The following is a 21,661-nucleotide window of genomic DNA, read 5'->3' as shown; positions in this document are numbered from 1 at the left end:
AACCCTAGGTAGTTAAAACAAAAAGAAAATTTAAGAAAATAAATATTTTGTATTATCAATAGATAATTCAATACAATAATCATGGTCTTTACTCTTCTATAAACATAATTAAAATTATAATATTAAAATATAACATAATGATCAGAAAACTTATATTTAATATAATAGTTGTGTGAGCTTTCTTTCTTTAATTTTAGTTACAAATTTCAATATTATTTAGTTTAATTAACCAATAAAAAATAATACTAACAAGTCAACATTATACATACAATAAATTCAGGAGACATTTTTACTTTATCAACAGGAATAATAAAAATGTGTATCCACAATTTTCACAAAAATATTCATCTATTATTTGTTTATTAGTTACATAATTCGACAAATGAAAATTGTTATTAGAGTATCAATATAATTTTCCCATTTTAATGTTCATTATTACAATGATATAAATATGAAATTTATTCAAAAACCTGTTTTTGTGATATAACATGTCTTATAAATTATCTTACTCAATAGAACAATTTATTTTTTGTAAAATAGAATCCAGACTCATTATGAGTCTAGTTTCTTTAGCAAATAACAAAATTAACACAAATAAATAATGTAGAATTTTTAATTAAATATATGTTTGGATTAACATTTAGTAATAATTAACAATAAACATCACCATGTAAAGCGATCCAATCGACCCGTGTTATCCATGGTTGAAATAAAAGGACTATACAAAAATACCCTCATAATAAAAAAATTAAAAACTTGGTATGCTATAAATTCAATGAATGCTGCCTTAAAAGCATGATTGTTTATAAAATGTGTATTGCTATGTAACCTATACATAAGATATGGCACGACAAAATAACGAGGCTCCAATAAAAATTGAGCACAAAGAATAAGGGGTGTTACTATCCAATATGCCAATCTATAAGCAATTGACGATTGCATCAATGTTCTATCCATTAACCATAGACCAAATGCATAAAATGGTACTGGTAGATATCTCAAAAAGACTGGTTTACCAGGACTGAACAATAGCCGCCAAACATAAAATGTATAATGCCTGTTGTCTGCCAACAAGTATGGGTGGGCTATAGTGTTAAAATATACTAATCCAGATATTATTATTAATAGGATTACAACAAGTACTTTGGATGTATTATTGTAAATTTCACTTAAAGATTTAGCTAAGTTAAAATGTTTGTTAATAGAATTAGAAATATGTCTTTTATAATAGGCCTGAGATAGCAACCATGGTAATGAAAACGCTAATACAAATATTACAAAGTAGCACAATTGCATTGGATGAAAACGAGGAATATGTGCATATCGATCACCAACAACAATGTCACCGTTGTTCAAAAAAATCACAAATAAAACAAAAGATACAATAACTATAACACTTGGGCAAGTGACACGTAAACATTTATGAAAAAATTCTATTAATTTCTTAGACTTATTTTTTGTAATTGAACAGCAATAGTAGAGTTCAATGATAGAAGCCTGCAAAAAATAAAAAAATAAATGACATTTAAAAAAATTATTTTTTATTATTAATTGCATTTTACTTACTTTGATATAAGAAAATATTGAAACATTATTTTTTATGCGAGGAAAACATTGCTCAGCACAGTGACACACATCTATAATGGATACAAACACTAACCATGCAACGTTTGTTTGACGACACAGGACAGAAAATCCACCAAATATAATTTTGACCAAGAAATGAGTCTCATTGTTCAAATGACTGGAGTACCATAAGAAGACAGATGCTGTAGCCCATGCATCTGTATAATAAAGCATCGAATATGGGGCATAGATAACCGGGAATGTTGCTACATTCAGTGCCAAGAACATACAAGTCCATTTTTCAGTCTTTGTTTTCTTATTATCATTCTGTAATCAATAATTAGAATAAGTAGTATGATATTAATTCTCATATTTTAGATAATAGTGCACATATTAAAAGAATTACATATTTCTGACATTGTATACACTTTGGAAATTATTTATTAAAAATAACTAAATAATAACTTTAAGAAATGAATCTAAGCTTTTAGCAATATTTATAGTAATTAAAATTTACAAACTAACTTGAAAAAAATGTTTTTGACAACAGTAGTATGCATAATATAAGCATGCTGGAGCTCCAATTGCATTTACAGCCCGCAATGCAACCAAAGAACATGGATCATTGATTCGAAGGACATCATTATCCAATATACCAAATAGTGAGAGTATTGTGTCATACACCTTCATAAAAGGTACTAACACGATACTTGACAACAAATAAAGTCCAGGTAGTGTAGTTATTTTTGGATCCCACTGAAAATAAAAATAGAAGTTTATAGTAATATTATTTAAGTATGTATGGTTTTATAAATGATTAAACCGATGAAATAACGAATATAATACAATAATACTAATCAAAAGATCATTTTTGAATTTATAAGTATAGTAAGACAATATTGTTAAAGGATTACTGTTAAGAGGATGTCAACACAATAATTGTTTTCTCTCTTTGACCCACGTGCAACATAGATTAAATGCTTTTGATTAAAATCAGTTTTATATGATTTTTGAGTAATCTTAGAGTAAAATCACATACTACAAAAATTAAATTAATTTTTTCAGGAAATGATATTGGTTTTATAATTTATTATTTGGTTTTCAAATTTGACTTCCAAAAAAAAATTTTATTTTTATAATGTTTAGGTAAATTGTTTTGAGACAATATTTAGACAAATCGATGTCATACCCTCAAAAATATTGTTATCTATTGTTTTTGTAATGAGTAATTTTACTTTAAGACTACAAAAAAGCATTAAAAAACTTATTTTATTTTATTTTATAATTTTCTATATTGAGCATGGGCCAGATAGAAAAAATAAATAGTGCGCTGACATGCTCTTAAGTTATTTTTATTGTAGTTTGACCTATATGTTCACACTCTTATTATAAAAAATACAAATACAAATACAATAATATTTATTTATGGTAATTATTATTATTATTTATTATTTTCACAAATTATTCCATGTAAAAAAATAATAGATTGTACTAGTATTAGTATGATATAGTGTGTACAACACTATTAAAAACCTAATTTTGGTAAACAATTGTTTTTATAAAACGTAAAATTATGTAAATTGTATTCATATAAAAATAAATTATGGACACATTTACTTATAAAGATTTGAAAATTAATTGTGGAATGATCAAATTATGGATAAAAGATAGTATAATAAAATATTACACACTCTTAAATCCGAATAATATTAATGTTATATGCAAGGTAGGAAATCCAGACCATTTAATTTCCATAGGCATTATAGCAGTATGTTATTTTATGCAAGTTTCTTATTAGTTTGAGTATTCTAAAACATTCAAAACATTACATTAAAAATAGTGTATTTTTAAATAAAGACAAATATAGTGTTTCAATTTTTAAAGAGGAAAAAACAAAAATGAAAGCATCGAGTAATTGAGTAAAAAATACAATGATATGATTATATTGGTGATAGACAAATAATAGTAAAAATATTTAATGCCCTGATGGTAGCTCTATTAAACAATTACTTCAAATTCATATTGAATTATACCTACTTATCTATATGAGTAAATAAAGATAAAAACCATATGTCTATTAGGAATATGAACTAAATTTGAAGTACCTAAAAAAATATAACAATAAAGACTAATGATGTTTTAAAATGTATGTGATCAATGTCAAAACAAATGAGAAAACAAAGTAGTACAATAAAAAAGAAGTAAATAAGTAACCGCTAAAACTATAAAGTATTAAGTGCAAAATCTAGTGCACCTTGCATGTATTAAATTTGAATTTTATGATAATGATATACAATAAAAAACAATTCTGAGCCAATACAGTCATACTTTTTGGAAACTAAGATTCACTACCTTACAATTATTTTAATTATAATATTTAAATGTTTAAATTTTGCCTCCTAATTATTTTAAGAAATATTAAGCATTTTTAACTTTTACCTCTCAAAAGTACCAACTAGATCTAAATAGCTACCAAAGTTGACAATCAAAGTATTTTTTTAATTGAAAAAAGTGTCTTCAGATATAAAAATAAGAAATTCACATCATTGCAAAATCAGTAATTTCCACTTTGCTTAAAAATTTAAAAGGTGTTTAGTTGTTATTATATAGGGTACTTAAAAATTGACAAATTGAACATGAAAATTTTTAATATATCATAATGTTCATAAATAAATAAATTATAAATACCCACATGATGAATAATTTAAATTATTGCCCTACCAGTATCAGTGATAAGATTAATTTAAGTAGTTTGTAGTTAAACGTAAAAATATTGATTGGATTTCAAACTTTGGTCATACTGAAAATATTGTGAAAAACCTAATAGGTATTATATACATATTATGTTAATTTTAATCTTATTACGTCAACATCCTTACCTACTACCATCGAGTGTATATTAAATTACAATCATAACTAATAATGCTCCCATTTATGTATTTTGCATTAACATATTATATACATTTTATATTAAAGACAATACTATATTTGGATACACTAAGATGGTGTCTAAACTAGTAATCTTTTTCACAGCCCGGCCCCTCGTGGAATACAGAGTCTTATTAGGAAAATATATACTTGAGCAAATGTTTTATCTAAGCACGACAAAACAATAAAAACAACTACTGACTTTGTGAAACTCTGCTCGGCAATAGTGTCGTGCTTGAGGCACGTGAAATTCTTCGTCAATATAATACTCGTCGGGACCGAACAACGGTTGCACTACGTACTGTAACAAATACCAAGTGACGGTAGACAGAACGACGGCGGGCAGGATCGAGCCACTGTCGATCGTCGTCTTGGAGTACTGAGCCGGTGATTTTTGTGCACGTCGAGCCGCCTTCGGTACGGCCATCAGAATATCTATGCGAGGACCCTACAAACCGTACGAACGATTATCGATCGCGATGCCGACGACATAATCGACGGGGCCAACGAACGCAAAGTCAACCGCGTTGTAATGAGAGGCCCCACTCGTAGGCACTCGACAACTTGAAAATATTACAAATTAGCTGTTTTACGACAAAGACTTACGTAGCTTAGTTTACTGATGATTTTTAAATGTCGAACGTGTCTTCGGCGTAGTGACAACGAATGATAAACAACGTAACGAGATTGATAATGCGCTGATGATATTATCATAACAATGGAACCTCGATAACTCCTAATCGGTCGGGGGGCGAAAAAAAATTCGACCTACAGAAAATACATAAAATATATATTGTAAGGAATTAAGGGCTAAGGCATTCCATCGAGTTATCGAAAATTTGATTTATAGAGGTTCTAGTTATCGAGGTTCCATTGTATTTACTATTTAGATTGGTCGCAAACTCGCGACTTCGAGCGGGGTCGTGCCACAGCTCCGAAAATCAATTATCACGATTCGATTTTATTATTATTATGGCATACCCAAATACACATAACTAAGGCCCGGATTTATATGCATTTGCATGTTTTTTTTTAACAGTCCAAAAAGTGGTTAGATAAGCTACAAATTTGAATCTTAAGCTAATGTGTTGGTATGCAAAATTAAATTTTACAAGTTTTTGCATATTTGGACCATTTTAAATTTGTATGCATATTTTAGCATTTTTCTAATACAAAATGCATATTTACAAAAAAAATAATATTGAGTTATCAATACTAATATTTATTACTTAACGCTATATCCTACGTAAATGGTAAATCCCACGAATCGTATTATATAATAATACAACCATGAACCATAATAATTTACAATTAGGTACCTACATGAACAACTACTTACGGCTTACGCTATAATTGAATAATTCACTGTAAATAAATAAAGTTTAATTTAGGAAGGTACCACTACGATAATTTATTGTCGATAATGATCTCGATAAAGAAAAACTATATAGTATAAATAGTATAATGAACTGATGGCCCACTTTTTATTTAGATGAGTGAATGTTCAAAATGCAACATACATTATACAAAATACAGTTAAAATATTTCAACTAGCCACTAGGCATTTAAATCATATAATTCATTTTTTTGTTCCATATTAATTATTTATTGAATTATATACATTTTTAAACTAAATAAATTTAATTAATATTATGCATCTTTGTTTACATATTTTTGCATATTTGAATGAAAATCAGTGCATAAATGCATGCGTATTTCGTACTTCGTACATATTTTAGTGCATATAATTCCGGGCCTTACACATAACTAAACAATTACTATAAATGCCAATTTCTACGAAAATCGACTACAACGATTAACGAGTTATAATTGCTTGCTAGCACTGAGATAGATAGAATCGCGGGAAAAAAAGTCCCACGCTAAGTAAAAAAAAGTCCCGACGTAATACATCCCACCTTTAATAATATAGACCAGTGGTTCTTAACCGGTGTTCCGTGGACTTAATATAAGTGTTCCGACAAAATTTTAAAATCAGTGAAAAAATTTTTATTTAGTATTTCTATTTTCATCCTCTTAACATTTTGTCTTTTAAAACAAAATACAATGATATAAGTAAGACGTTTTACTAACATATTTACGAACTGTTTTATGCTATACATTTATTGTTTAATGTATTAAACAATTAAAAAATTAATATAATTACTGTTTTATTTTACGGCTATGTTCCGCGAAAACCTCATAAAATGTTAAGTGTTCTCTCATTCAAAAAGGTTAAGAACCACTGATATAGACTTATGGTTTAAGGTGTTACCTTTTATTTATGTAACGATTGACAGTCGAACACAGGAACATATACTGATAATCGTTTCAATATAATTGATTTGGCGAGGCCAAAATTTCCATGGACAAACCAAGTATCAGATTTGGCCAATATCGACAAATAGTTATCTGTGGCAAACATTAAAATTTTATTATTAGCATTCGGCCTATTTTCATACAGCAAAAATCTTTCATTTCCATATTCCCGATACTCTCCTATAGTAAATTAAAAAAATATATATGTTTTTGATTAAATAATCACCTGATGAGCACTTAGGTTATTTTATACATTAAATTAGCGGTTCCCAAACTATTATATTTTTAAATTAACATTAATTCATACTGTGTTACATAAATATAAATATTAAAATACAGAGGCGCCCATAGGTAACATTTTAGGGAGTCAAAATAAAACAATTTTCAAATGTAAGATAATGAAGATACTAATGATATTATGCTAATATTTATTGAGTTACAAGTTCATAATATTTTTTGTCCAGGTAGGGGCAAGTGCCCTATCTTGCCCTCCCCAATGGGCGCCCATATTAAAATATATAATATATTAAATATTAATATTAATAGTTGTTTTTTTTTTCATAAAAATTAAAAATTTTATAATACTTTTATTGGAATTTAATAATATTCATTGTTGATTTATTTAGTCATAACTATAAAAATATTTGTATATTTAAAATTTAAATACTATTAATTTGTTCTTTATTTATTCATGGGAGACGCAATTCATTTTTCTATTTTTAGGGTGGCGTAAACTAAAAAAGTTTAGGAACCGTCGAATGAATAATGATGGTACCTATTTCATTTAAATAAAAATAAATTAAAAATTATTTTTAAACTTTTACAGTATTATTTACCTCGAATAATTAGTTCATTTACATTAGTAGGCTTAGGTGGATCATTTAATCATTAAATGCCCTGTGGTTTCTAATTGTTCTTTTTGAATATTTTTCTCTTGGAAAATAATAATTCAGCGAGTACACTTTGGGGAATGTTTGATACTACTTCCGCGAAAATTTGAGCAGGCGAATTACTAGTGATTAATTTTGCTTTTTCCACAATTAAATTTTTTATTTTTGTTGCAGAAATAAGATTTTCATTTCCTTGATGTACATGATCATTACGTATTTACGTACAGAAATAAAAATTGGATTATTGATGTTTAAACTAGTTTTTAAAAAACACGGTAACTTCATAGAGCTATTTTTTGAACACTTCCAACAAATAAAATTAGAACTTTTCTTATGGAAATTTAACAAAAATCCCAAGTACGCAACCTGAGGGTATTATTTGTTTAAATTAATTAATTCCATTTTTAAATGCTAAAAAAATAAAACTCGTATACAAACGTATAGATTATAGACGCGTACTCATTCGATGTAATCCAAAGACAAGCAACAGTCTCATTACTCTCATTGCCTATGTCCTATAGCATGAATGTGTCGGATATTTGGAATTAGGGAACTTTCCAGCTTACCAAATATAGGATAAAAAGATACGTATGCATATGGGTAATGATAGTTAGGACTGAGATTTTTAAGACTTAAAAAAAATCTCAAAAATTCCCTTAGAAAAATACAAAACTGACTTTAAAAACTCAAAAAATGCATTTTAATTATAGTTATTATACCTTAAAAAATTAAAAATTAGAAAAAAAAAATTACGTACAATACGTACTGATTGATTACTAATTCAGTAATAATTCTTATCGAGGTCTAGCTAGTAGCTATGATAAAATTGTTATGGACAATAACTTGTACCTATGCATGTATGTGTGGTGTAATAAAAATAATAATACACAATAGCCAATAGATAATTATGGATAATTTGAGCGGAAAGGCCAAGGTATGGTAAAATTGTTATCGACGATAACTTGTGGTTCTATACCATTTATTGTTTGTACCGTCAGCAGTTTGCAGAAAGTCTCTTGTCAATCGCAACAATTTTCGTTCATTTTATGAACGAATTAAGAAAAATACTCCAAAAACTAAGAAAATATACATAATAAATGAAGTATTATTATAATAGTATATTTAATCACGCAAAACATATTTTACTTACGGATCAACGTTTCAAAACACCAGAAAAAAAATGCCTTTGCATCAAAACCCCAGCCCTAATTATTATGGTAGATAACAAATATGTTATATGAACAAGCATTTTATTCATTACACATTAAAATTCAAAGTACTACTATAGAACTATACAAGAAAGCGTATTTCGGAAAATTTTTCACTAAAATTTTTTCTGGGACTTTCTTTTCCGTCTACCGATAGATAAGAATATGTATATATCTCAGTGCCTGCTAGTTTCTGTTTGCTATAGTGCTACCACGATTGTATCATTTCACTACTACGATATTATACTATTTCGATACTCGTAATTTACACAATAATTATGAATTACAATTATGTGAATTTATAAATATTAGTATTTAGTCTCACTTTATTATAAAATAATAATACTATCAATATATATTATTACGTATACTTATATAATTTAAAAAAAATGATTCATTGTATTTATCTTATAATTATATTTATAATAAAACTTGAATTAATTTTTAACTTTAAAATTTTATGAATTATATATTTATTGTAATATAAGTGCTACAATATTATTCGTATGAGTTATGTAATGTGTTAAAATATAATATCTTTGATGAAATATAATTTTTACTTTGTGATCCTAAAATATATACTTTTCTTTTCAATAAAATTTTGTTTAAAATATTATTATTCTTAATTCACAATACTTTTTATTAATAAAGAGGTAGGAGTAAAAATTTAAGCTTTCTATTTTAGAAGAAACCACTTTTTTTTATATGATAGAAGCATGTAAAAATGTCGGTTCTTTTAGTATTTTAGATTTAAACAGTTTTTGGTTTGGTCAAAAAGTTTAAAAATGTAATACAAGCATGTTATTATTGCAATTTAATTAGTGAATATGAAAAATATACTAGTCAGATTAAGTATACAGCATTATAACTTTAAAATTAGAATCTTATAAAATCAAATAATTTTATGTAGAATAACAATTTAATTATTTTGTTGTAATTTAAAAAAAAATGTAGACTTGTATGATTTAAGTAAATTAATTATTAGATTTGATTAAAAATAATGACATTTTCAAAAATTCAAATTAATCTAAATTCAACCGCCTCAGTAAAATAAATTTTTATAATAACAATATAAATATATATTATAGCTCTAACTAGTTTTATTTCCCCAAAGATAATTAATTTATTTTAACGTTTATTTCTGTGTACAGTACTATTTTTTTAATAACAGAATAATTTTTAAATATAGTACCTATATACATTATACAGCTAAGATTGTTTATTATTTTGATGTTAGGGAAGCAGTGTTAGATTCTAGCGGTTAAAGGTGACATGAATAGAGAAAGGTTGAGAACTACTGTTGGTACGGTTTAATCATTATCAAATTCTGATTATCAGATGTTGAAAAGCCTTGACCTTTGCAATGGATGACCCCTTAGGTCATACCCTGAATGGATTAATCGTATAAAAAAGGCACATGTAGACATATTCCATACATATCCTATTTTAAGAGCAAATGCTAAACAATCCAAATGCCCGTTGCATGCAGCTAACGTACACAATTCAGTACTTGATGGATCTATACTGTTTTTTATTATAGTTTTTTTTAGTTCCAAACAACAACGTTGCACATCAACTTTAACAATGCTTTTGGAGATGGTGTCATACCATTCTTTTTCATCATCATTACAAGCCATATAGGCTAGTTTGATTAGATTAAACATGATATATTCTGTTTGTTTGAGAAAGGTCAAACGTTGTTAGTTTTCTCCTTTAAAAATACTCTTAAGTTTCTAAGTTTACCTAAATTTAAAATAACAAATGAATATTGAAAAATATCTTTAAGTTATATTATAAACAACGTATGATTTAAGTTTATCTCACGGTTATTTACTCAGGATGGAGCTCGAATCATTATCACATGTTCAAATGGCGACGTAGGCGAACTATTAGCACTAGTAGTAGTTGGCCCTATATTCAGTACCTACACACATTTTATCTTTTCTATAGCGCGCATGACTTGAAATGACATGAATCTTCGACTGCCAATTTTTCCTGAGATCTTTGGGGGCACAAAATTTATGAATTTTTTCTTTATTGCTAGTGTACCCCGAAGTACAACCCACAATTACACATTTTACCATAATAAATTAATCATTAATTTATAATACTTAAAACTGGAAAAGTAATAGGTATTAAACTACAAAAACATCAAAAACAAAACAATACCTATTGCATACGCGGTACGCAGGTACGCCGCTTGCATAACTGTGGGCCAACTACTACTAGCGCTATTAGTTGACCTATGTTGCCACTTCGCCACGGCTATTATGTTGGAAGTCTAGGAGCGAGCTCTAACCTGAGTAGATAATGGTGGTTTACCTAAAAGTTGTCATGAATCAATTTTGTTTAATGAAATCATCAATTGTTTATAATAAATGTATAATCTGCAAACAAATACAAAATACATATTAATAAAAACATAATAAAAATTATTTTTATAAACACTTAAGACAAATATATAAAAATATATGATTAATAATTTAAAAATATTTTTTATTTCAATAATATATGACATTAAAAATGTAACATTTTTAGTTTATTAATTACCTTCAATTGTGGTAAACTTAAGTTTATGTTATGAGCATTGTGTACTTTGTTAGGACATTTTGTAAACTACTCAATTTTAATGGAAAATGTAATCAAAAGTTATACTTTGCTAGGAATCATGGGCGGCCATTGGGAGGGCAATAAAGGGCACTTACCTCTACCTGGACAAAAAATATTATGAACTTGTAACTCAATAAATATTAGCATAATATCATTAGTATCTTCATTATCTTACATTAAAAATTTTTTTTATTTTGACCCTCCCTAAAATGTTACCTATGGGCGCCAATGTTAAGAATACATAGAATTGTCAATTTGTAAGTGTAATAATATAATAAAGGACGATAAATAAATATATATATATATTAAGGAATCAATAAGTTTATAGAATTAAAATGACCTGCACTAATGTGATCTAAGTAGACTTCTCAGAAATAAAATTTCAGAAGCATTACAATTAAAATGTCTATCTACATATTGAAAAAACATAAATGTTGACAATATGCTGTAATGGATAAGATAAAATAATTTTGAAAACATATGGCAAATTAAGGTATCACACACAATTTTCTTAAGAGGCTAATGCAAATGTTGAAAAAGAATTTGATTCAATATTTTAATGTTACTATCTTTAATAATAGCTTGCAACAACCTAGGTATTATATAACTTGAAGGTAAGATTATTATACAAGGCATTTCATAGGCTTTTAATGATATAGTAGAGCCTAATAAATCTAAATAGACTTGAGGACCCTTCTGTTGTTCGCATACATGACTTTAAGAACAATCCATTTTCTTACAACTTAAACTTAAAAATTAATTTTTATCTATGATCGAAAAAGATATTAAATGAAATTACAATTACAATCATTATTATTATATTAAATTACATGGGTTAATTTAAAATATTTTTATTTATATTTATTCTTAAATTATTATAATTGTATGGATCTATAGAAAAATATTTCATAATAATGTAATAAATAATAATATAGATTGTTAATATTCTTTTAAATAAAAAAATTACATATACATAGTAATGTTATAATTCTCAAGCCCGTTTAAATTATACATTTCAGGTTAACCCGTGTTCGGGTCAATTGAACTAGATTGTATTTTATTTTTGAAGCGAATAATTGGTATTTTAAAATTGTAATATAAAACATTGTTATAATTTACTTTAAAATTAAAATACCAATAAAAACCAGTGAGTTACTCTAAATAATATGCATACTTTAAAATGATGGAAATGTTAACAACACAAAATGTGTTCAATGGAACACAAATTTACTATGTTTTAAGTCTCTAAGATGAACACACACAGGTATAGTGTCCAGGGTCGGCTTGGAATATAATTTCAGGCTGAAAAAATGTATTAGACCATATTAATACATTTATTTTTAGTATAAATAAATTAAAAACTATCTAATTATTTAAAAAAGCGGGTAAGTGGGTACCGTTCTGCTGTACATTAGGTAACATGTGGATCACTATTATATATTATAGGAGTGTTAAATTTGAATCCAATGGTAGGTGTCATTGTATACGAAAAACGATTCTGAACAAAGATGATTTGTCAGCCTAAGATATAATTTCCAGTGATAAGTGAAAAAGGTGGTTTATGTTTAAGTGGCTTGAATACACCAACAGTGGTGGATTTATGGGGGGGGGGGTCCATGGGGTCTGGACCCCCCAGACACTGATATATATAATATTATAATGCATACACAGAGTCTGACCCCTTGCCCTTAGCCCCTTGGGTATGAACCAGGTTGCACCTTCTGCGTCAAAGGTCTGAACACGCCTATGCATTAACAATAAGATGGAGTTTGTGTTACAACTAAAAAATATAAAGTCAATCTCGTCACAGTTTCGACGTCAATTGCTCGAGTAATTTTATTTCAAATAAACATGAATACTACCTAGTTATTATTTGGAATGTTTGTCATAAATATTTACCTCTTATGCAATTACTAAACGTTTATCCAACGCGCAATCTACCTATATAGCGTACATAAATTACAAAGATTATTCAATTATTGACGGTATGTACTTTGATATAATTGTACTGTAATAATTTACACGAAAAACGTTCGTATACTGTATAGTTGCTGTTGCTGCTGTGAGTCCACACACTAGGTAGGAGGAAAATGGTAACAACACTAATAAGCAAAAAGTGAATTGCGTATAGCGTCATCGAGATTTTTCGTTATGACGCGTTTTTCTTTTATTATTCTGACGTCGGATGATAATCTATTTTCTTAGTTATTATCACGTATACGGAAGATAAACAATATCATTAATATCTATGTTCTTAGTTCGCGGTTATTATCATATTCGTTTGACGGTTTGTTGTGTTCACCTGTTAGATAATGGTCGAATAATATTATATCTATGCGTTTACCACCGTTGCGGCATCGTTGGTGGCAGCGCGGCGCGCGGTTTAAATGTGTTTGCGGCCGAAAAAACGACAATTCAAACCGAAATACCGATCGTGTGTCTATACGCACACTGAGACACGACTACACGAGCCTTATCGGACCGATACAAGAGTACAAGACGCTCGACTGGGCCACTAGACGTCGTCGTCACTGCTCGGTGTGCTCTTGCGTAGTAGTGCGCGTCGGTAAAGTCGGTTAGAAAATGTGCCGTTAGCGAACGACCGAATTTCATTGCACGAACCACGCTCCCGATCAGTCGATATTAGGTCTCGAAGAGACGCGAAGATTCATTCATTATTTCTCAGACAACTAAATCGTAAAACACGAATCTTCTATAATAATAAGTGTGGCAAAGCGTTCAATATGAAGTATATTATTATGTGTTCATCTGCTAGTTTTTAACTGTAGAATATTGGGGCCGCGTACTTCTCGAGTCAAAACCAAGTAGGTGCTTTTATTTATTACAATCAAAATCTATCACTGTATAGAATAGGAGCATGTAACATATGCTTATGTAACACATTGTGTTTATAAAAATTTAAAATTCTGACGGGAACAAGAACTGAAGTTTTTACTATTAGAATAAGAATAAATAATATTATGTTATTCATGCGAGTTATTTGATAAAAAAAAAATCAGAATGTTTCTTTTTTTAAATGTATTAAATAAGTTCACTTAAAATATTAAAATTTCATTTGTATTTTTTTAAATTCTGAGTAATTTCTGTGAAAAATTCTCAACATTTGAATTATCTAAGTGAGGTACTCTGCAATCTCTGAAATGTCTATACTTATAGTCTAATAGTAATGTAAATCATTTATATCTTTGGTGTATATTATTTCACCTAAATATGTGGCATATATGTCTAGAACTGATCTATATAAAACACTAGGATTTACACACAGTAGCGTAACAAAAAACATTTGGATCTCTGTAAAAATAAAAAATGTTAAAAATGAACCCCTAATATATTGTTATATCAAATAATTCAAATATAACCATTCAACCAAAGTTCCCAAATTACCGTGGGCCCCCCGCAACGCTGTGTCTGCAGGCCCTCAGTTACGCCACTCAGGTGTGTCGATAGGGATGGGGGAGGAAAGGTAGGATTCCTCCCGGGCCCGAAAATTATATAGGTAATATTGTTTACAAATTTGTGCTTTTACTGTGTTATTTAAAATAATAAAGGTATAAATATTTGAAATTTATTTGGTCTTGGGAGGGTGATTGTGGCTCCTGGAACCACCACTAATAGGGGCCCTTAAACATTTTCCTCCCTGGCCTGAACTTTTTTCTCTATGGTCCTCTCATTGGCATCGCCACTGGATTTACAATTGACTGAAGTAAGACATAGATAATGTCTACTTATCGATTATAACTTATGTCTAAGAAACACTTCTAGTAAGTACCTACTACCTACCTAGGTACTCTATCAACCTCTATCAACACATTTTGAAAATTAATAATATTTGTTAAATTCAAATCTCTAAAATGTATTAAAATATTGTGATCATAATATTGTTATCTTATAATAATAAATACATTCAAAAAAAAAAAAATTAATAACAATAATTTAGGTACCTAATATAATTTAATAAAAATTAATTTATTTGTGTAGAAGAAGTAGGGAAAGGAAACAGAATAATTTATATTTATGCTATGATAACTTGTCTACTCTTTTAGTGTTAATTTAAATGTATGCACATCACCAATTTTAAATATTCAAAATTGTATGTAAACTTATCTTTTTATTAAAATCATATTTATATCTGAACTATGATGAGAAATGTGTGTACATTTTATGTAAAAAAAAGGAATGATGCTCAGTAAAAATACATAGACCCAAACTAATAATCATTTATTTTTCTTTCTTTCTGTATAACATATTTTATTTTGTTTATTTAACATAAAAACATTTAGTATATCTATTACAATGATTATGTGTATTACTTAAATAATATCTCTTTATTGATGCCTATTCTCTAAAAAATGCTCATAAAGGCATTCATGATATGTATTATTCATACTTGTTATTTTTAGGATAACACACATTTAAGCAGTGGGGCTATCCAAAGTTTCAAAACCATAATTAATTTAATAAAGAATATTATACTATAATTAGTTTGTTTACAAGTAAATTTATAATAAATGTAACAAGATAACCAAAAAAATAGGTAGTTACTTTTAAACTTACTTTTTTTATTGCAATTAATTTATTTGATACTGTTTGATAATTCATTAAATTAGATTTATTCTTCTACAGTTTATGTATATTGTATGTATAACATTTGAATTTTACTTAATATTGGATTCTTTATACAAGTTGTATTGACTGATTTCTTTTCAGTTTCTAAATAACGTTGAAAGTTCCTCTTGGACATGCAGTGAAAAGGCTTCTTTTTTTTTATCTATAAAATATTTAAATAATTATACAATTAAAGACATAATTTAAATTTAACTTAATAATTTAATACTTAGTAAAGATACCAACCTGAAAAAAATAAAGTAATTATTATAGTAAATGTATTATTATAAATTAACATCGATTGCCTACTACAATAAATCCAAAGATTAATATGTAAATCATGATTTAATATTCATATTACATATATAAATATACTCAATAAATAAATGTAATGTTTACCAAATTATAGTAATTAGTAATGCCCAAATTGAAAGATCAATATAAATGAGAAGGTAAAACACTTAAACATTAATTTAACTAGTTAGATTTAAAAAATAAAAAAATAAGTGGAAATTAACCCATTACAATATTGATACTTACTATTTGTAAACTATTTATTTGTGCTCAATAATTGATCCTGAGCCAAACATTGAGCTCCATGGCGAAACCAATGTTTAACAAGAGTTTCAAACTATATCAGAAGTTTTAAAATTTTCTCTGCATACACCTAGAAACTATTTTAAAAATAATAATGATTTACAAAAATCATATAAAATATACCTTTTATTATGCCCAACAATTATAAGATTTTCAAGTCTAAAATTGTTTCGGAAACCAGTCCACGAGTACTTGGCCTACAATTTATTTGAGAACTGTTAAACTGAATAATTTTTGTAGTATACACTTGACAAATTTTTTTACATCTTATTTGAATCATACAATTTTCTTAAAAAAAAAAAAAAAAACTGTAAAACAATCTTAGTAACAAATATGGAAAAAAAATGTTAGGTAGTTAACTTAATCGTATTATTTGCAGACTTGCAGTTACATCTTAAATAATACCTTTTTGATAATGATTGTTGATTATTCATAGAATATATCTTTATATATTAGGCATAGGTATATTATAAATTTATAAATAACTATATAGATGAATATACCACCCACATTTTTTTTTAAATCAATATCATTGGTAATAAGGACTTCAATATTATAAATTGCAGTTGTATCTTTTATGAGAAAATATGATAAAAAATCATCATTTTAAGTTTGAATATTATTGTTTTGATTTTTAGAAATATCCATAATTTTAAGTTCCAAACAATCAACCTTTCCATCTAATCGTTTTAAAAATATATAAGTAGTATTGCCTTATTTCAAAATCTGTTGAAATAAGTCTGTAGTAGAACTATTTTGAATAACTTAATAACAAAAATCATAATTTCTATATAATAGCTAATATTAGATTTTCACTATAATACATTATAATTAATCTAATTTATTTAATTTTTCATACATGTAAATATTTTAATTCCTACAATGAATTGATTGAAATGAATTTTTAACATAACATCATAATAATTACCTTTTTTACAAATTGTATAAAATTAAAATAAATTAAAATAATGAGAACATGTTAAGTATGTAAATAATGTAGGAACATTAATTTAAAATGTAGTACTTTATCACTTGTTATAAAAAAGCTACTTAAGTTCTTAGAAATTGAAGACAGAAGGCTTGCTAAAGCTGTATCAGATAAATTTGACAGTATATTAATTGACAAAGACCTGTGTGTTGTCTGATTTATAAAGCTAGTTTCATGAATTGGATCTGCAACAAAATTTGGTGTTCGATTTTTTGGTGTTGTTTGATTCATAGTGCTAATTTCGTGATTTGGATCTTCATTAAGGTTAGCTGTTTGATAAACTGAAGAGCTCATTACATTATTTTAACTCCTCATAATACTAGTGTCCATGTCATACAATTCTGTCAAAGAATCTGTTAATAAAATAAATTAGTTTATATAAAATATAAATAATTTTTAATTAACTAATACTTAGTATTAGGTAACTGATAAAAAAACATATAAGCTATTATTAAAAATTATTAAGTAGTAATATATATATTTTTAAATAAGTTTAAATAATAAATTATAAATGATTATATTATGAATGGTTTATCCTACTCATATCTTCAGAAAATATATAAAATTGTAATACCTACCTAATATATTTTTAATTAAATTGTATGTTGTTTAATAGGTTCCTACTTCTTACTATACTTACAAGATACAGGGAAAATTTGGTTATCATAATTTTACTGTATTCTTTGATCTTTATAATTATGATTAACATTAACATTAATTTGATCAGAATAACTGTTTGATACAGAAGTACTATTTTTGTACAGCTTAAAAAGTGGATCATCTAATGTACTACTACCTGAAATTCAACACAAATATATATAAATATATTAAGAATATGTTATATTCATAATAATAATGCTTTGGGGGATTGAGCCATGAAAATTGTTTCAATTTGTGTCATTGTTTACTATCACTTTCATAGTTTAGATTACATAGTTTTCTTTTTTCTATGTTAGGGTCTCCACTCTCACACTCAGAAGCTGACATAAAAATCTGTCTTTCTCTTTTTACAACTTCTTCATAAGTATCTATAAATAAAATAAAATAGAAAATAACTAATTAGGTACATATGATTATATTTTAAAATATGTAAGATAATATTATCTATTTAACATTTTCACTTACTGAAAGTTGAATTTTCAATAATATTTATTGGGTAAAGAAGCCATTTATCAAATGAATTTTCAGTATTCATGATCATTTTGAAAGTGACTTTTTATCATTTTGGCCACTTACAATAATATTTACCATGTTGTATAACAAGCCAATTGCTTGGTACAACCAAAAAAGTTTTTTTACTTTCAAAATAGCCTATTGACCACTAAAAAAAACTATTTGATGAAGTACAAACAAACAAATAATGATTGGAATTTGGTCTATATAAAACATCTTATGATTTACATTTTAAATAATTCCAATTAAATTGTATAATATAATATTGAAATATTCACAGCCAGACATTATCATATTAGTTTTATAGCTTTATGTGACTACGTAATATTAGTTAGATAATAATATTTAAGTATTAAACTGTTTTACCTGTTTTTGATTATCCATCTAGAACAGTATAATATTATGTGACTATTCGTTGCAGCGACACGGCGTAAAATAGAGAAGTAGATAAATATACCAAGTAATAATTTAAATACCTATAAAGATTAAATTGTCAAAATATAAACATAAAGTAAATGCATAAATGTCATATAACATCACAAGACAAATTATTATTAAAAAAATTATGAGTACAAAACGCGCTTGACGGTCGGTATTCGATTAAGAAATAAAATATATAATATTCAACAATAATACCTAAATAGTACAGTGGCGTAGTTATGGGGGGGATATGGGGATAGATCCCCCCCCAAAGCCTTTTTTTTAACGTTTAAATCATTGACTTATTGAGCCCCCCATTTTATGTTTAACCAATAAATTATATATCCCCTCTCAGAACAAAATCATAACTACGCCACTGAAATAGTATAATATTACAAATAGTTACATGTATCGGCATATCACGCGTCGGTATGGGTACCATAAAGTTCTGAGCAAACATCGTAATATGGAAAAATCAATATAACTTATTATAAATAAATATACTTATACTATTATTAAGCCCATTTCCCATTGACGAGCGTATTATACGTTCGAGGGATGTAAGTATATGAGAAGTTTATTTTAAATGTTCTAAAATTAAATTTCGTATTTTCCTACGAAAAATCACAACTCAAACACATTTGCGATTTCGCATAGAGCTCTACTATCGACGTCTATAAGATGTTAGATCAATGAAACACATCAACCCTACTGTAATTTAAAACTGCCATTTTACATTTGTGTACGATATCTCTTAGACAACATTTTTAGAACTACTATTAGTTTTTAAAACATTTTAATTCGTTTTATAGAAGTCAACACAGTTTCAAATTGAGAAATTCCCAACAAAATCGTTCTGTAATTTCTATACGACTATACTAAGTGAAGTTCTACGTTATGTACAGAAGACATGTTATATAAATTGCCTAAATATTACTCCTTAAAACATGCGATGCTCTATCTCCCAAGTTAAGAACATTATTTGTGTTTGTAGTATTTTATACGTAAGTTTTTATGATACTTACATTTTAAAATGACGAATCTGTGTATAAAATATTGCAATTTCGTAATGCTGATATCTCGCTGAAAAAATATAAATTCTTAAAAATCGACGTATGAACACAATTAATATTTTAAACTTTAAGTTTAATTACTATAGAACAGAGGTCTCCAAATTTTTTTATTCAAGGGCCACGAAAAATATCATCATCTCTTAGTGGGCCAAAAGCTTATACATAATATATTATAATACATACAATTTTTAATTTTTAAATGTTTGATATCTCCTCGTATACTTACTATCCTATGGGGGCCGCGGGCCGCTTAAAATTTGTTCGAGGGCCGTAGTTCGGAGACCCCTGCTATAGAATATAGATCAATGCATTATAATATTAGTAAAGTAATAACAAAGGTTGGGTTTGCTATTTTAAAGTTTTTAAGACGGAGACAGAGGCAACACAGCGGGTATACATGTTCTTAAAACGTAAACTTCCAAAAATGTTCTAAATAAATTATTTGGTGACACATGGTTGTTAGGGTATCATCAATCGAATTTAACAAATAAATAAGATAGGTATACATGACAATTGTTTATTTTATGTTCAGAAGCAGAGTATTTCGATACATAAAAATCGATTTTTAAACAAGTAGTTATAAGTATTTCAAGTTTTGATGAGCAGATAAGCCATAAGAGTACCTAGCAATATATTTTTAAAAATATTAATCCACTATATTTTTATTTACAACTCGATATGTATGATAATATTGTTGCTAATAACTGTATGGTCATATATTGTATAAAAATTGCATATATTGAGCTCCATCTTATAGAAATAGTATTATTAATTTCTATGTTTCTAATATTGTTATTTTTTATTTTTGTATCTTGTATTTAAGTATAATGATATATAATAATATAATATTTAATGTTTTTCAGGTTGTCTAGTACATTAAAGAATATCTTTGCAAAAATGTTCGCCAGTGCCTTCGAAAAATCTCAATACATCATTTCTGCTTAAATATTTGCACCAACTTCCCAAATGTCAAGGATTATGTTGAAACATGAAATAATAGATTTAACAAGAACAAGAACAATCAAATATTAAAAGACGGTTTTCCGTTGTTGTTGAGGATAAAATCAAATTAGTACACATACGGTATTTTTTTTTTTTTTTATTATTAAAATCGAATAAACACTAATACATACATTATTATTGAAAATCTTTCTCCTTTAAGCTAAGCTTGTGTTGGAGAAAGAAAGTTATTTTATATGATACAATTAATATAATTAAAACAAATTTACAAATATTGAGTATAGGTTGTAAGTATCTACATACAAC

The 21,661-nt window shown here is 27.1% G+C and overlaps 1 protein-coding gene and 1 long non-coding RNA gene across 2 annotated transcripts; one reads left to right on the top strand and one right to left on the bottom strand.

The window, feature by feature from the left end:
- Positions 1-595: 595 nt before the first annotated feature.
- LOC114125421 (uncharacterized) lies at positions 596-5,169 on the bottom strand. The gene is made up of 4 exons (XM_027989057.2): positions 4,697-5,169; positions 2,092-2,322; positions 1,567-1,893; positions 596-1,497 (listed from the first exon to the last, which is right to left on the bottom strand). The coding sequence occupies exons 1-4, from the start codon at positions 4,919-4,921 to the stop codon at positions 664-666; spliced, it is 1,617 nt and encodes a 538-aa protein (XP_027844858.1). The 5' UTR covers positions 4,922-5,169; the 3' UTR covers positions 596-663.
- An 8,519-nt stretch (positions 5,170-13,688) lies between these two features.
- Positions 13,689-21,505, top strand: LOC126551997 (uncharacterized). Its single transcript, XR_007605853.1, has 2 exons — positions 13,689-14,343; positions 21,259-21,505. It is a non-coding gene; the product is annotated as an uncharacterized LOC126551997 (long non-coding RNA).
- The last annotated feature ends 156 nt before the right edge of the window (positions 21,506-21,661 follow it).

Source organism: Aphis gossypii, chromosome X (genome assembly GCF_020184175.1).
Source record: "Aphis gossypii isolate Hap1 chromosome X, ASM2018417v2, whole genome shotgun sequence".
NCBI classification, from domain to species: Eukaryota; Metazoa; Arthropoda; class Insecta; order Hemiptera; family Aphididae; genus Aphis; species Aphis gossypii.
Note: the sequence above shows the minus strand (reverse complement) of the source record. Positions and strands in the feature narration are given on the sequence as shown.

Coding starts and splice junctions, on each gene's coding strand:
- LOC114125421 (XM_027989057.2), bottom strand. CDS start 4,921: ATGGCCGTACCGAAGGCGGCTCGACGTGCACAAAAATCACCGGCTCAG. Junction 2,323..4,696: donor GCCGAGCAGAGTTTCACAAA/GTCAGTAGTTGT, acceptor TTTTATTTTCAG/TGGGATCCAAAAATAACTAC. Junction 1,894..2,091: donor GTCAAAAACATTTTTTTCAA/GTTAGTTTGTAA, acceptor TATTGATTACAG/AATGATAATAAGAAAACAAA.